Raw genomic sequence first — 17,931 nt, forward strand, 5'->3', positions numbered from 1 at the left:
AGAAGATATTATTCCTCTCTATTAGTTTTTTCATGCTTTCACAAGCTGCAGGATAATATTTTGTAAATATACATTGGCATTCATGACAACCTGGAATGAGAAGTTGACTAATAGATTTAATGAAGTTGACCATTTCAGAGTAACCTGTGAATATAAGGACAATGTTGGAGACAAAGACACTGTGTGTTTACATACAGTGTGGGTGACAGAGACCCTGTGAGTTTATAAATAGTGTGGAAGACAGAGACCCTATGAGTTTACAGACAGTTTGCGAGATAGGGACCCAATGAGTTTGGGGACAGTGTTGGTGACAGAGACCACGTGAGGTTATGGAGAGTGTGGGCATTGGTTTTGGTTTATTATTGTCACATGTATTGAGATGATCACCTTAACCGGACTGTAGTCTATGCCTCCCCAATAGTCATTGGGAATTAGAGGAGCAGATGCGCAGGGAGATTGCGGATAGTTGTAAGAATAAAAGGGTAGTAATAGAGGGAGATTTTAACTTCCCTAATATTGACTGGGCCACTCATCGATCAAAGGGCTTGGACGGGGTGGAATTTGTTAAATGAGTCCAAGAAAGTTTCCTTAGTCATTAGCTAGAAGGCCCTACTAGAGGGGGCGCAACATTGGACCTCCTCTTAGGCTAGGGCAAGTAGCTGGGGAGCACTTTGGGACCAGTGACCATAATTCCATTAGTTTTAAAATACTTAGGGAGAGAGAAAGGACTGGTCCACAAGTTAAGGCCTCAACTAGGGCAGGGCCAATTCTAGAGGCATCAGACAGGATCTTGCAGGGGTTAATTAGGTGAGAATGTTTGCAGGAAAAAGGAAGGCTGGCAAGTGGGAGGCTTTTAAAAGTGTGATATCAAGAGTCCAGGGGCAGCATGTTCCTGTTAGGGTGAAGGGCAAGCCTGGCAAGTTTAGGGAATGCTGGTTGATGAGAGATGTTGAAGGTGTGGTCAGGGAAAAGGAGGAGGCATACATCGGGTTTAGGCAATTAGGAACAAGCGAATCCCTCGATACGTATAGGAAGTGTAGAAGTACCCTTAAGAGGGAAATCAGGAGGGCAAAAAAGGAGCATGAGATGGAATTATCAGGCAAGGTTAAAGAAAATACCAAGAGATTTTACAGGTATATTAAGAGTAAAAGGGTGGGTAGGGAGAGAATAGGTCCCGTTAAAGATTAACATGGCCGTCTGTGTGTGGAGCCACAGGAGATGGGTGAGATTTTTAATGTCTTCAGTTTTTACTGTGGAGAAGATCATGGATCCTAAGCAATTGAGGCAAATGAGTTGTGACTTCTTGGACCAATATTAATTACCAAGGAGGAGGTATTAACTTAAAGCACTTAAAGCACATTAAGGTGGATAAATCCCCAAGGCCTGACCAAGTGCATGCTCAGACTTTGTGGGAAGCTCGGGAAGAAACCATGGAGGTCTTTGCAAAGATAATTGCTTCATTTTTATCACGGGTGAAGTTCTGGAAGACTGGAGGGTGGCTACGATTGTGCTGTTATTTAAGAGGGGCAGCAAAGGCAAACCAGGGAACTACAGGTTGGTGAGCTTGACATTGGTGGTGGATAAGTTACTGGAGGAGATTCTGAGGGACAGGATCTGCCAGCATTTGGATAGAAAAGGTCTGATTAGGGATGGTCAGCATGGCTTTGTGCATTGGAAATCGTGTCTGGTAAATCTGTTAAGAGTTTTTCGAAGAGGTAACCAAGAGAATAGATGAAGGCAGGACAGTGGGCATTGTCTATATGGACTTTAGCAAGGCCTTTGACAAGGTCCCGCATTGTAGGCTAGCCTGGAAGGTTAGATCGCATGGGATCCAGGGAGAAATAGCTAAATGGATTCATAATTGTCTCGATGGTAGGAAGCAGAGGATAATGGCAGAAGATTGTTTCTTGGATTGGAGGCCTGTGACTAGTGGTGTGCCACAGGGATCAGTGTTGGGAACTTTGTTGTTAGTTATATAAATGATTTGGATGAGAATGTACAAGGCATGATTAGTAAGTTGCTGATAATACTAAAACAGAGCGATCTTGATCAGCTGGGTAAGTGGGCCAAGGACTGGCAACCGGCTTTCAATTCGGATAAGTGCAAGGTGTTGCGTTTTGGGAGATCAAACCAAGGTATGACTTATACAGTGAATGGTAGGTCCCTGGGGAGTGTTATTGGAACAGAGGAACCTAAGAATACAAGTATATAGTTTGCTGAAAGTGACGTCACAGGTAGATAGGGTGCTGAATAAGGTGTTTGGCACTCTGGATCTTATCAGTCAGGGCATTGAGTTTAGGAGTTGGGACATTATGCTGCAGTTGCATAAGTTGTTGGTGAGGCCGTGCTTGGAGCATTGTGTACAGTTTTGTACTCTGTTATAGGAAAGATGTAACTGAGCTGGAAAGAGTGCAAAGAAGATTTGTGAGAATGTTACCAGGATTCGTGGGCCTGAGTTACAGGGAGAGCTTGGACAGGCTAGGACTTTATTCCTTGGAGTGTAGGAGACTGGGGAGTGACCTTATAGAGGTGTATAGAATCATGAGGGGTATAGAAAGGGTAAATGCACAGAGCTTTTTCTCCCCAGGGGAAGTGAACCAAGAACTAGAGGGCGAAGGTTTAAAGTGAGAGGAGAAAGGTTTAAAAGGGACCTGAGGGGCAACTTCTTCAAGCAGCAGGTGGTGCATATATAGAACGAACTGCCAGAGAATGTAGTTGATCCAGGTACAACAACAACATTTCAAAGACATTGGGTAAGTATATGGATAGGAAAGGTTTAGAGGGATATGGGCTAAGCACTGGTAAATAGGACTAGTTTAGGTGAGAACTTTGGTCAGCAAGTATGAGTTGGGTTGAAGGGCCTGTTTCCATGCTGTATTACTCTATGACTGTGACTCTATGCTACAGTGAAAAGCTTTTGTTTTGCATGCCATCCAGACAGATCATGGCATGCATAATTACATTGAGGAATTAAAACAGCATGCAGAATTCTGCTGATACCCCTTGAGTTTACAGACGGTGTGGGAGAAGAGACCCCGTAAGTTTAGAGACGGTGTGGGAGAAGAGACTCCCTGAGTTTAGAGACGGTGTGGGAGGAGAGGCTCCCTGAGGTCATGGACCGTGTGGGAGAGAAAAGCACTGTGTGTTTAAAAGTAACATGGGAAACAGATACCTCAAATGCATGCATGTGACAGGTCACATGGCATTTAACGATTTGGAGCCAAGACAGAAGATTATAGGCTTAAAAGCCACTCCAGCAACTTGAGACCAAATCCAGGTGAACATTCTGGTGGAATATTGAAGAAGTATTTCACTATTTGAGGTGTTGTCTAAATCCAAGCCTCATCCACTCTCTAAAATGAAACTGTAGAATCTCACGGTGCCCTTTTGTATAGCAGAACAACTTACCTCCAGTGTCCTAGCCAATGTACTCCGCTAACCAATATGGAAATAGATGATCTCATCGTTATTTTTATTTGTGGGCATGTCCTAATTGCAAATTGGCTGTCACTTTTTGACATTAAAACAGTGGATATACTTTGAAAGTACTTTATTGGCTGTCCATTCTGCATCCTGAGGTTGTGAAAGGGAAGTTTAGAAGTTCCCTTTTGGTTGTTGCAAAATAATGAGAATAGCAAGCTAATGGGATACAAGTTTCTATCTCTATTTCTAACTCCACCTGGAGAATCCCACAACCTAGAACCCAGAGTCAGGTGCATGGTATTGCCATCCTTCTTTGTCCAATGTCTCCCTTAACGACATCTCTATGCTGGAAAGTTGGGGCTGTGAATTTTTCCTGTGCATTCTTTCATTTACGTTACAGTATTGTAGTATCTTAATTGTTAATTTACAGGACCAGCTTCTAGAGCCCTGGACAATTAATTTGGAGATGTCATTAAGTTATAAGTAGAAACTTAAAATGAAGTAACTCAATAAATCTGAAATAGAAATCTGGTGTCAAGAATGGTAACCATGAAAGTCCTAGTTGGATGTAAAAACCTGTTTAGTTCACTGTTGTTCCTACTGCTGTTCTTACCCGTTTTGATCTATATGTGACCCCAGACACAGCAATTTGATTGAATCTGAATGGTTCTCTGAAAAAGCCCAGAAAGCCCCTTAGTTTAGGGGTAATTAGGGATGGACAATAAGTTGTGGCAAAAACTGACATCCTGAGAACAAACTGATGGAAATAAAATATGAATGGAAATAAATTATAAGGAATCCACCTATGGTATTTACATGAAGTAAGCCAAAGGCTTGATTTGCTTGTCATTCATCTCAAGGTGACTGGAAGTTAAGTTGTGATCTAGCTGTCTATGATATTTTAACATCACCTCTGTCAGTTCTGCCCACATTTTCGTCCAATTGTCCTTTTATAAGAACATGCAAGTGTTGAGATAAAATACCTTAGTTCAAATATTCTTGTTCTTAACTGATTCAGATACTTCCAAGCTTTTCAAATCCTTCCATGTCCCCACCCTCTAACTGCAGGTGTGACCATCCCAAATCTCTGTACTCATTTCATTCTTGTCTCTTGTGTATCCCTGATTTTGATCACTCCACCATTGTTGACTGTGGCATTAGATGGCTAGGCTCTGAAACTCCTTCCCTATATCTCTCTTCCTCTATACCTTTCACATTGCCTCTAAGATGCATTTTAAAATCTACCTATTCCACCTCTGCTAATATTTTCCTTTGGGGCTTGTGTCAAAAATGGTTTGATAAAGTTCTCCTGAAGTGGCTTGGGAAGTTTTACTTTGTTGAAGATGTTGTATAAATGCATGTTTCTCTTCTCATTGTTGATGATGCAAAATTTAGTCTCTAGGGAGAGCCAGTTTAATTTATGACATCTTACCCAATACTCTTTATAGAACATCCAATTTTCTTGCACCTTATCACACCATCATTCCAGATCTGCTCCAAAATCCTCCCTGATAGGTTTGTAGTTGTGGATAAATAATAGTTCATTAAAAAAATAGCCATTTAAAATGCTGAATTTACAATAAACATGTTAATTTTCTATCTTAAAGAAACCTAGAATTGCCTTACCTTCTAGTTTAAGCAATTTAAAGAAGCTATCTGATCTAATCTATTGTTTACCTTTAAATCGTAATCACTCTGATTCAATATTGGAGAAATTGTTTCTGGAGTATTATTGCATGAGTTCTTCCTGTAAGAGAGTAAGGAAAAGTGCAGGAAAGGACAGGTCATTTTCAGTTTGAAAAAGTTTAACTCATGGGGTGCCACAGAGATCAGTGCTGGGAAGAAGGGTTTCTATCTGTTATATCCAAGTACTAAAGAAAGGTGGGAGAGTTATTTTGGAAGGTGATATAGATAAGTTAAAGGTGTGAGCAAAAACACAGCAGATGAATTATAATGTGGTAGATGTGAGGTTGCTCACCTTGGTAACAAGAGCAGAAATGCAGAAGATCACCTAAATGTTGTGATCCTCATGAAAGCTGGTGTTCAGAGCTCTGAGTATCATGAAAGTAATACAGAAGCATATCCTGCAAGTACAGGAAATAATCAGGAATTCAATGGAATGTTACCCTTTATTGATTAAGTAATGGATAATAAAATAGGAAAGTCTTGGTAAAATTGCACATTGGCTTTATGCCCCCTTATTTAAGAAAGAACGTAGTTTCCTTGTGGACATTGTAGAGAAGATTCATCATAATGACCACAGGAATGAAGTCTTAACTTTTGAGAAGAGATGGAGTATATTGTACCCATACTCTCTGGAGTTTAAAGAATGGGTGGTGGGGAGGTGACCCAATTGCAACATGTAATCCTCTGAGGGGCTTGGCAGGAAAGATGCTGTGAGAATGTTTTCCCAGGGAGAGAATTTTCAGCTGACATTGTGTGTGTGTGTGTGTGTGGGGGGGGGGGGGGGGGGGTGCGGGGTGGGGGGTGGTGGGGGAGGGGGGAGAGAGGACACTGGGTCTCAAGAAAATGGAATATTCATTTAAGATTGAGGTAAGTGAGGTAAGGAGGAATTACTTCCCATGGAGTTTTGCTGATTTTTGGAATTCTTTACCTCAGGAGGTTAAGTCACTAAGATTCAAGGGACTGACGTCTCATTTTTCAAACACCCTTTTCCTCAGACAGCCACAGGCTTTTCTGGAGCACTGAAGACATGATGAATTTTATTATCCATGTCCGCCATTGTCAAGACAAATAGGAAACTATTCAACCTATGTTGCCTTCACTCCAGAACCAAGATCACTCTCCCCATCATCAAGCTGCAGTTTGCGGACAATACTTGCATTTACAGACTTTTGGAGGCTGAGCCCCAAGTCTCCATTGACCTCCACATAGCATTCAAGAGGATGGGCCTTACACTTTACACCAACATAGCAGAAGTCCTCTACCATCCTGCCTCTACTGTATAACACACCCCTGACAATAAAGGTCCATGATAAGACCCTGTAAAATGTGGACCCCTGCCCCTGTCTTGGGATCCAATTCTCAAATCTTTAAGGGGATTTGGACCACACCACGATATCACAGGTGCTTTATGTACCAGTGCTTAGTAATCAAATGGCATTAGGAGTGTTGATAGCTCACTCAGCCATGCATCTTGTTGGCTCAGGAGTAACACTCTCTGAGTCAAAGAATCAGAATCAGAATCAGGTTTACTATTCATGTCTTATATGATGTGAAATTTGTTGTTTTGGAGCAGCAGTACAGTGCAAAGACATAAAAATAACCATAAATTACAAAATAAATCAATAGTGCAAAAGAAATAAGAATAACAAGGTAGTGTCCATGGCCTCATGGACTATTCAGAAATATGATGGCGGAGGGGAAGAAGTTGTTCCTAAATCATTGGGTGTGGGTCTTCAGGCTTTTGTACCTCCTCCCTGACGGTAGTAATGAGAAGAGGGCATGTCCCAGATGTTGAGGGTCTTTAGTGATGGATGCTCCCTTGTTGAGGCACCGCCTCTTGAAGATGTCCTCGATGGTGGGGAGGGTTGTGCCCATGATGGAGCTGGCTGAGTCTACAACCCCTGCTATGGAGATTCAAGGACAAAATTTAGGTTGCCATTCCAATGCAGATTGAGGATATGTTGACTGACAGAGGCGTGATTATTTTTTATTGACACGCTAAACTGAGTTCCTGAGTGAGTTCTTGTGACTATGCAAAAATTCCATAGCACTGTTTAGATGAAGTGCATCGGGACCTCCCTCTAGTAATCTGGTAATCAAAAAATTTGCTCTCATACATGATTTGACCATTAACACAGGATTGCTCAAGGCACTTAGCTGTGTTTAACTTAGGTGTTGTTTTGCTGGAGCCTTTCACTTTAAAAGTATTTTATTGGCAGTAAAATGCTTTGGGCTGTTGGTTGTGAAGAATTGAAAGGTAGTTGTAAGGTGCTTTTGCTAATATAATGGTATGAATAACAAATTGCTCAGAAAACAGGGAAGAAATAAATGGGCCATTTTGAGGCTGATAGTCCTTCACCATTGGGATGTCACCAGGACCACTATTTAGCCCTCAGCTATTTATAATTTATGTTAATGATAGTTGAAAAGACAGTGTAACATTTCCAAGTTTACTGATGATACAGTAAGGAAGGCTATCAAAGCTTGCAAAGTGATCTGGACCAGCTGTGAAAATGGGCTGAAAAATGGCAGATGGAATTTAATACAGACAAGTCTGAAGTGATGCACTTTGGGAGGACAAACCAGAGTAGGACTAATACAGTGAATGGTAGGCCTCTGAGGTGTGTGGTGGAACAAAGGGACCTGGGAATACAGATCCATAATTCCTTGAAAGTGGCAGTGGAGGTAGATAGGGTCGTAAAGAGAGCTTCAAGCACATTGGCCTTCATCAATCAGGGCACTGAGTACAGGATTTGGGATGTTATGTTGAAGTTGTACAAGACGTTGGTGAGGTCAAATTTAGAGTATCATGAGCAGTTCTGGTCACCTACCTACAGGAAAGATATCAATAAGCTTGGAAGAGTGCAGAGAAAATTTACACAGATGTTGCTGGGACTTGAGGACCTGAGTTACAGGGAAAGGTTGAATAGATTAGGACTTTATTCCCTGGAGCTCAGGAGGATGAGGGCAGATCTTATAGAGGTATACAAAATTATGAGGGGTATAGATAGGGTGAATGCATGCAGGCTTTTTCCCCTCAGTTTGGGTGAGACTAGAACTAGAGATCATAGGTTTAGGGTGAAAGGAGAAATATTTAAGGGGAATCTGAGGGGGAACTACTTTGCTCAGAGGGTGGTGCGAGTGTGGAACGAGCTGCCAGCAGAAGTGGCGGATGCGGGTTCAATTGTAACATTTAAGAGAAGTTTGGATAGGTATGTGAATGAGAGAGGTATGGAGGGCTATGGTGCGGGTGCAGGTAGGTGGGACTAGGCAGCAAACCAGGCCGGCATGGACCAGATGAACCGAAGGGCCTGTTTCTGTGCTGTAGTGCTCTATGACAAAGCAAATAGAGGGAAAGTGAGCTATGAGGAGGGCACAAGGAGACTACAAAGAGCTGTGCGCAGGTAGGTAAGTGGACAAGAAGGTGGCAGGAGAAGTGTAATGTCAGAGAAAATGAGGTTGTGCCCTTTGGTGGGGTGAACAGAATTGTAGAGTGATGGTTACACAGTAAGATACGAGTAAATATTGGTATACTGAAAGATCTTGATGTGCTGGTAAATAAGTTGTAGAAAGTTAATATAAAAAAACAGTAAGTATTTTGGAAGGCAGATGGCTTGTTGACTTTTATTGCAAGGAATTTGGAGTACAAAAGTATGGAAGTCTTACTGAGACTGCACAAACTCAGGTAATGCTTCCTTTGGTACACTGCAAGCACTTTTAGTGTCTGTATGTAAGGAAGGATATGCTTGCCTTGGAATGAGTGAAGATTCACAAGATTGTTATCTGGGCTAGGAAAATTGTCCTGTAAAGGGTAATTGATAAGGTTGCCCTAGATGCAGTGGAGTTTAAAAGATAGAAGTGATCTCACTGAGATATAAAATTTTGAGAGGGTTTGACAGTGTATACATTGTTATTTCCTCAAGAATGATTAGATCGAGATGAGGAGATATTTCCTTATTTAGATGATGGTAAATTTATGGACCTCTACCTCAGCGGGATGTTGATGCCCAGTTGCTGAGTGTAGTCAATAGATCTTTGAATACCAGGAAGCAGAGAAAATGGACATTTAGTAAGAAAGTGGACGAGGCATAGCATCAGCCATGATCATATTGCTTGAGAGATTTACAGTCTATTCCACTTCTATTTCTTACATTCTTATATTTTTAATCTTTTTGTTAAGTTTGCCCTTTCTTCTGAGTGTACTCAAGGAATGGAAAAATCTATACTGGCATGTATTTTGGGATGATATGCAGAAAGGTAGTCCTACAGATTCTCTGTTATTGGGAGAACTATTTGTGGCAGGTTAATGCCAGGCACCAGGAGATATCAGCAATCATTGCAAACCTTGGGATAATTAGGTCACTTGGGTAGGTTCATGGGCTCTGCTGATGAGTTTACCTGCAGCAGGGGTGGAGAACAGCCATGGGAATTGCCAATTGCCTTGCACTCAGTCTCATTGTTACCAGTACAATTCGACAAAGTAATTATTTTTCTTAAAGTTACTCCCTAAACTGTGAAATGTTCTGGATACCAGAGATGAAAGTTATCTTTTGAATCTCTTTTTTGAAATACGTATTTCCCTCATGTTATGAATCTCTTTTTTGAAACACGTATTTCCCTCATGTTATGGTGTCAGTAGGGAAGATCTAGAATACAAACTTAAAAGTTAGGTCACGTAGGAGAGAAATTGGGAAGGACTTCTCCACCAAAAAGGGAGTAAAGATCAACACCAAAAAGCTATGCACATTGAATCTATTTAAGTTTCAGCAAATGTTACTAATATATAAAACTAATTATTATCATATTACCATTTGTGGGACTTTGCTGCATGCAAATTTGTTGAGTGTTTCCTGCAGTACAACAGTGAATGCACTTCAGAAGTATTTTGTTGGCTGTAACACACATTAGAACATCCTGTGGTCCTGAAGGGTGCTGTGCAAATGTAAGTCTTTCTTACTTTAATGAACAGGCGCCTATCTGATCCTGGAACATTACTCTGGGACAGAACATCCTCTCCATATCGTGATAACATTATGGTACTTACACTTTTCTGGCTGAGTTTCAAGAGACTGATGTTCTTGTAAGTCTATTCTCTGTAGAATTCAGGTTTCATTTAATGAACAGCACAGTTTGCCTGTGCTTTGAGTTGACTGGTTAACATTTGTCTTTGACACTCTTTCCTATCTGTGATTCGTTCACGCAGTTTGGTGGACCAAAGATCCGGCCCATTACTGTTTGGTGAAGATTGTGATCATCCAATTCAGTCCTGAGGTGGTCCCTCAGGATCATGGAAGGTTTACTTCCACCAGTTTTGTAGGTCATGAGATGGCCAATGAGGCTAATGTAGGGCCAGCTTGGGAGGAACCCGGAGCACCGAGGAGAAACTCACATGATCAGGGAAAAAGTGTGGAAGCTCCACAGAGATAGTACCCTTACTGTGGAAACTTCTCTGACTGGGATGGCTGACTTCAGCTCTCTCAAGAGCAACTTGGAATCTATGAAGTTCAAGCATACTCTTTGATTAATTGTCTTCCCCTACCCGGCCATTTTTGTAAATTTTTTTGTCATAATTTGAACCTGAAAAAGAGTTGATTTTTTCAGGTGGAATTACGTCCATATGAATCAAGAGCAGACTGGCACAACTTTAGCCAAATCAATCCATTAAAAACAACAATAAAGTTGCTTAAAATATCTTATTCTCATTGGGTTTAATGCAGGAAGGAAGAAATGTCAAAAACAACAAAAATAAGACCCCAGGTTTTAAGACAGTGGGTCTGAAATGTTCAATTTCCCCACTGATTGTCTGAGTTCTTGTCCTCCTGTCCAAACCTCCCATTTTACAGTCTCCAAAAACTGAACTCCTCCTAGCGGTAAGTACCATTTACCCTTCATCTCTTGGCTTACAGACTTACAGTGGTTCCTGATCTGCTCACGCTTCAGTTATATCACTTCCAGTTTTGTATCCCTCCATAGCTTTGCCAAATCCTACCCACGTAACTTCTTCCATTCCTGCAACTCCTCGAAATCTCTGCGCTCTCTTCATCCTGCTCGCTTGTGCATTCCCAGTGTTAATCACTGCACCACAGTGGCCACACTAATGCTTGAAGCTCAGGTATTCCTACCCTTAACCCCTCTGCCCATTAGCTCTCCCTTCTCTTTCAAGATGCTCAGAACTTCTTTTTTTGATCTAATTTTCGGTCACCAGTCCCAATGTGTTCTTAATTGTCTTGGTCTAGTTTGATAACCGTCCTGTGAAACCTCTTGGGACATTTTACTCTGTCAGGTGTGCTCTGTAAATGCAAGTTGTTGTTGTTATTGCACAACCTGATTTGGTTCTTTCTTCCCACCTTCCACAGTGGGTGGTGGGTTCCCCTGTGCTCTGTGTCTACTGAAAATCCAAAACACGATTTTACTTATTGTTTTAGGATTCTGATAGTCAGGAGGCATAAAGGATTAGCACAGACATTTTCTGACCTCTGAAAAAGCACATTAAACTTGCTGGTGAATGTTGCTGCGAAATTCAACTGCACCTTAAGGGCAAGGAATTGTCTGCAATGCTGCAGAGCAGACCGTGCACACTTAATGCATGCCAAAGTCATCCTAAGAGTAAAGATGGTGTGTTGTGAGTCTGGGATAGAGGGTGGGTGTTGGATGGTGGGGGGTGTGGGGTCGGGATTTCAAGAGATGTGTTGGAGGATGTTTGTGATTGGCTGCTGTGGGATGAGGAAGAAGGGTCATAGTGATAACCTGTTGGGGTGGGGTATGCTATTGATTTTTAGATGTGATGGAGGGGGTTGAAGTTCATGATCAAGATGGGGTAAACAGGTTGGGGTGGACCACAGGAGAGCTTCAGTTTGGGATAAGTTCTTCAAGTTAAAAATGGTTAAGGGCATCGGTAGGTGGTTCCCAGCACTGGACTGCACACCCTGGCATCAGCTTAGGCAAGCCCGCTATAGGTTGACGGAACTAGTCCTCACATTTGTAACAAAGGTCTGCATCTGTATAAAAGAATCACACTGCCCGTAGGGCATGCATGAATGAATTTCCCAGAAGTGGTGTCCAAATGTGTGTTACATGCTGCTAGATGTCACTCTGCATGCCTGACCATCTTTGAGCTTCAAGCACAGATGGTCCAGAGGACATTGTCACAGAAGGAGACCATTGGAAGCAGTAAATCCACAATCTTGGTTAGTGATTGGTTTACTGATTCACGTAGCAACACAAGCATCATGTACTTTGATAGAATTTCTAGATTGACATCCCTCTTCTTTTGACTGGGGGTTGGAATATGGATCTTTGGAATTTTAGAAGATTCAAGCACTGAAACTTTGCTAAATGTTTAACATTGGAATGCCCGAATTACTGAGGGTGATTTTGAACGGCAGAGCACTTCATTCCTTCCTATGATGTTGGTCAGTTCTATATTTAATGGAGCTGTTAAAATAAAGAGGAACATCACATAATCCCCCACAGCACTTTTCTGCTGAGTGTAAATCTCCTAAATGGCCTCCTTCCAACATCCTCACCTCTCCCCAAAACTTGATACCAACACCTACTTACCAGCTAACTCACTCCTTACAGTGTGATAATAAAACATATGACTCTGATTCTCATTCAGTATTATTCAATTTAAAGAATAGTTACAGTGGCATGCAAAAGTTTGGGCACCCCTGGTCAAAATTTATTTTACTGTGAATAGTTAAGTGAGTAGAAGATGAACTGATCTCCAAAAGTCATAAGGTTAAAGATGAAACATTCTTTTCAACATTTTAAGCAAGATTAGTGTATTATTTTTGTTTTGTACAATTTTAGAGTGAAAAAAGGAAAGGAGCACCATGCAAAAGTTTGGGCACCTCAAGAGATTTGAGCTCTCAGATAACTTTTTCCAAGGTCTCAGGCCTTCATTAGCTTGTTAGGGCTATGGCTTGTTCACAGTCGTCGTTAGGAAAGGCCAGGTGATGCAAATTTCAAAGCTTTATAAATACCCTGACTCCTCAAACCTTGTCCCAACAGTCAGCAGCCATGGGCTCCTCTAAGCAGCTGCCCAGCACTCTGAAAATTAAAATAAATGATGCCCACAAAGCAGGAGAAGGCTATAAGAAGATAGAAAAGCATTTTCAGGTAGTCATTTCCTCAGTTCGTAATGTAATTAAGAAATGGTAGTTAACAGGAATGGTGGAGGTCAAACTGGGGTCTGGAAGACCAAGAAAAGTTTCCGAGAGAACTGCTCGTAGGATTGCTAGAAAGGCAAAAGACTTTCAGGAAGATTTAGCAGACTCTGGAGTGGTGGTGCACTGTTCTACTGTGCAGTGACACCTGCACAAATATGACCTTCATGGAAGAGTCATCAGAAGAAAACCTTTCCTGCATCCTCACCACAAGATTCAGCGCCAGAAGTTTGCAAAGGAACATCTAAACAAGGCTGATGCATTTTGGAAACAAGTCCTGTGGACTGATGAAGTTAAAATAGAACTTTTTGGCCGCAATGAGCAAAGGTATGTTTGGAGAAAAAAAGGTGCAGAATTTCATGAAAAGAACACCTCTCCAACTGTTAAGCACGGGGGGGGTGGAGCGATCATGCATTGGGCTTGTGTTGCAGCCAGTGGCACGGGGAACATTTCACTGGTAGAGGGAAGAACGAATTCAATTAAATACCAGCAAATTCTGGAAGCAAACATCATACTGTCTGTAAAAAAAAAGCTGAAGATGAAAAGAGGATGGCTTCTACAACAGGATAACAATCCAAAACAGACCTCAAAATCCACAATGGACTACCTCAAGAGGCACAAGCTGAAGGTTTTGCCATGGCCCTCACAGTCCCCCTGACCTAAACATCATCAAAAATCTGTGGCTAGACCTCAAAAGGGCAGTGCATGCAAGACAGCCCAAGAATCTCACAGAACTAGAAACCTTTTGCAAGGAAGAATGGGCAAAAATCCCACAAACAAGAATTGAAAGACTCTTAGCTGGCTGCAGAAAGTGTTTACAAGCTGTGATACTTGCCAAAGGGTACTGACCATGCAGGGTGCCCAAACTTTCGCTTCGGGCCCTTTTCCTTTTTGTTATTTTGAAATAGTAAAAGATGGAAATAAAAAAGTAATCTTGCTTAAAATATTAAAGAAATGTGTCATCTTTAACTTTATGCCTTTTGGAAATCAGGTCACCTTTTACTCACTTAGCTATTCACAGCAACAGAAATTTTGACCGGGGTGCCCAAACTTTTGCATACCGCTGTATATTATCAAGTATAGTAATCCAGATATATATAAATCTTTGCTTTGTATTAATTATTTTTCTAAGTGTTCTTATGTATGTTAAAGATTTGTTTTTTTTTGTTTCTTTATAATGTATAATATGTTATATATAATATATATTTTATATGATAAGAGAAGATATCTTTATTAGTCACATGTACATCGAAACACACAGTGAAATGCATCTTTTGCATGTTCTGTGGGCAGCCTGCAAGTGTCGCAATGTTTATGGTGCCAACATAGCATGTCCACAACTTCCTAACCTGTACGTCTTTGGAATGCGGGAGGAAACCGGAGCACCCGGAGGAAACCCATGCAGACGTGAGGAGAACGTACAAACCCCTTACAGACAGTGGCCATTATATATAATATTTATTATCGTTACTATATTTCATACATTTTAAATTTTATATTGTACATATGTTTAATATATAATAATCTTATATATAAAATATCATAAAAATATATATTATAAATAACAGTTACTATGCTGAGTATGCACCACCTTGTAGCAAACACTTCATACTTCATTGAATTAGTTCTATGTCAAAGCTAAAATCTCTCAGACTGGTGGAAATGTTTATGCTTAGTAATGCTACTCTTGACATACAGAAGAGCATCGGTAACCTAAAGCAATTGGCTTGGAATCTATTCTGCAGAATTAGACAATTCTTCCGTATCAGGAACTAGATTCATTTTTGCATCCAGAATGCTTTTTAGGTCAACACTAAGTCATTATCATTAATTTCAATCTGTAGGCTCATAAATTACTCTCAAACTGGAATGTCACCTGGTGAGGTACAAAGCCTGGAGTCACATTTCCTCTTCAACAAATGCTGCACCTTTCACAAGAAAAACAAGTCTATTAAGAGAAGTTCAGGTGTACCACCAGACCAAAATGAAAGCATCGTTAAGTACCTGAAAACTGATGGGCAGACAGCCAACAGGACTGCCATATGAATGATTAAATGCTGCTAAACTTGATAGTGCTCTAAATTGGATGTGTGGATTGTGAGGTGTGATTAACACTTATAATTCATTGTAATGCAGGCAGAAGCCTACTCATTTTATCATGCTTATAGTACTCAACCAGCACTAACCTTGCATTCTTCAGCAGAGAACCAATTTGGCAACAAATAGAGCCAGATCACACCTCCTAATGAAAAGGTACTTGAAGGCCACCTGACAAGAGTCTTATGTTTAGGAACAGTATAGGATGTTCCATCTCCAACACTTCTTTCCTCTCCCAAGCCCTTGAACATAGACTCTCCCCAAAAAATACATCTCTCTTGTACTCTTTATCTGAGTACTTCCCAAAGGATATGCACCACTGCCATGGTACCAAAACAGCTCTTATCATAGTTAACTATGACATCTTATATGATTGTGACAGACCAAGAGCTGGGATTAGACTGGGTTACCCCTTTAGGTAGCAAGGACTCAATAACCTTCAGCTTTGGCATAAATTTCTACAATTATATGATGATGGTGCAGTTACGTAGCATTCAGAAGACTATCAGGAATCTTTGTACACTAGGCTTTGTGCTGTGGGAATGCCCCAGATTGGAGCAGCATAAACATTGCTTCATTAGACATTGGATTGCTCTGTCAATTTTACCTGGCAGCATGGCTTTCATTGTACACTAGCTGCCCATGTGTAGTTGGCTTGCACACTGAACACATCAGCAGATTGCCATTGTCAATTCCATTCCCACTCTTATTTCTCTATAGCCCTGCCACTTCGTCTCTTTCACATATCCATCAACTCCCCCTCGATTACCTAAACTAAAGGGTAATTTACGTCGCCAATTAGCCTACTAACGTATCTGTGGAGACACAAGAGACTCTGGATGCTGGAACTTGGAGCAACAAACAAAATGCTGGAGGAACTCAGCGGGTCAAGCAGCATCCGTGGAGGGAAATGGACAGTCGACGTTTCGGGTCGAGGCCCTTCATTTGGTATCGTTGGGATGTGAGGGGAAATACACAAAACATAAGGAGAATTTGCAAACTCCATACGGACACCACCTGAGGTCAGGAGCGAACCTGGGTCCCTGGAGCTGTGTGTCAGTGGTCTCCCACACTCTTGGAATGCCAACGATCTTCACAACACTGCTCACACAGCTTGCTGCCGTCTGGCAATGGAGAATGAAATGTAGTTAGCTCTTTTAGAGAGAGCCTCAGTAACTTCATACAACAGTGGATGAAAAGCTGTTAAGTGATGCTTATATTTCTAAATTTGACCTGGAAAGAATCAGATGCATTAAGGCTCACTTCCAGGATCACCTTCACAGCCAGTAGCAATGTGAATCTTGCTTTTCTCTGACATTGAAGTAGATGCTTGAGAAGGTGGCAAATTTCAGTGAAATCTACTGAAACCTAGACACTTCATACATTGTTCCTCACTTTGGAGAACTGCTCCCTGGGTGGAGATGACGCCAAGTTGATGCTACGGCCAAGAAAGCTCATCAACGCCTTTACTTCCTCAGAAGGCTAAAGAAATTTGGCATGTCCCTTTTGACACTCATCAACCTTTATCGATGCACCATAGAAAGCATCCTATCTGGATGCATCACGGCTTGGTATGGCAACTGCTCTGCTCAGGACCACAAGAAACTGCAGAGAGTTGTGGACACAGCCCAGCGCATCACAAAAACCAGCCTCCCCTCCATGGATTCTGTCTATACCTCTCACTGCCTTGGTGAAGCAGCCAGCACCATCAAAGGCCCCACCCACCCAGGTCATTCTCTCTTCTCTCCTCTCCCATCAGGCAGAAGATACAGGAGCCTGAGGGCACATACTACCAGTCTCAAGGACAGCTTCTATCCCATGGTGATAAGACTATTAAATGGTTCCCTTATACCATGAGATGGACTCTGACCTCACACTCTACCTTGTTTGACCTTGCACCTTATTGTCTACCTGCAATGCATTTCCCTGTAGCTGTGACATTTTGCTCTGTATTCTGTTATTGTTTTTATCCTGCACTACCTCAATGCACTGTGTAATGAATTGACCTGTACGACCGGTATGGAAGACAAATTTTTCACTGTACCTCAGTACAAGTGACAATAATAAACCAATTCCGATACCAATAACCTCTGACAACACACCTTCAATCCCTCCATTTCTTCCTCCATCTTCCAGCAGCTCCCCTGCTTTTCCTGTTCATTCCTCCAGTCACCCTGCATTTCATGGGAGTCCAAAGGGAATGCCCATTAACACATCTATATCCAGGGAAGCTGGTCAATGTGCAAATAAGAACAGAAAATGCTGGAACCAGTCAGCAGGTCAGGAAAAGGTGTTGTTGTTGTGGTCTGGTGAGCTGACCTCTATCTTGCAGAGACCAAGCATCTGCTTTTGGACACATCTTTATTACTACCTCTGGATCCTGACCCCTAAATGTAAGGCCATTGTCTCCCAAGAAGTCACGGACCTTACTTCCTTGGGAGATCTTCCCTCCACAGTTTCCATCCTTATAGTCTCCCAGCCCTATACAGTCTGCTGCTAGCTTCTACTTAGGATCCAGGTGAAGGACTCTCCATGCAGACCCAATGTTTCAGTCTGT

At 41.7% G+C, this 17,931-nt stretch overlaps 1 protein-coding gene across 4 annotated transcripts in view; it reads left to right on the forward strand.

Annotated features, from left to right (window-relative positions):
- The window catches only part of LOC127580808 (SAM pointed domain-containing Ets transcription factor), a 186,157-nt gene that overhangs the window by 119,036 nt on the left and 49,190 nt on the right, over nucleotides 1–17,931 (forward strand). For 3 of the 4 annotated variants that reach the window (XM_052034711.1, XM_052034712.1, XM_052034713.1), the window contains exon 2: nucleotides 14,571–14,684. The exons of the other annotated variant lie outside the window; for it this stretch is intronic. In XM_052034711.1, coding sequence (XP_051890671.1) covers nucleotides 14,571–14,684 — 114 coding nt within the window. The remainder of the gene's footprint in view (nucleotides 1–14,570; nucleotides 14,685–17,931) is intronic. 4 annotated transcript variants of the gene reach the window in all.

The sequence above is a fragment of the Pristis pectinata genome, chromosome 20 (genome assembly GCF_009764475.1).
Source record: "Pristis pectinata isolate sPriPec2 chromosome 20, sPriPec2.1.pri, whole genome shotgun sequence".
In the NCBI taxonomy this organism is placed as follows: Eukaryota; Metazoa; Chordata; class Chondrichthyes; order Rhinopristiformes; family Pristidae; genus Pristis; species Pristis pectinata.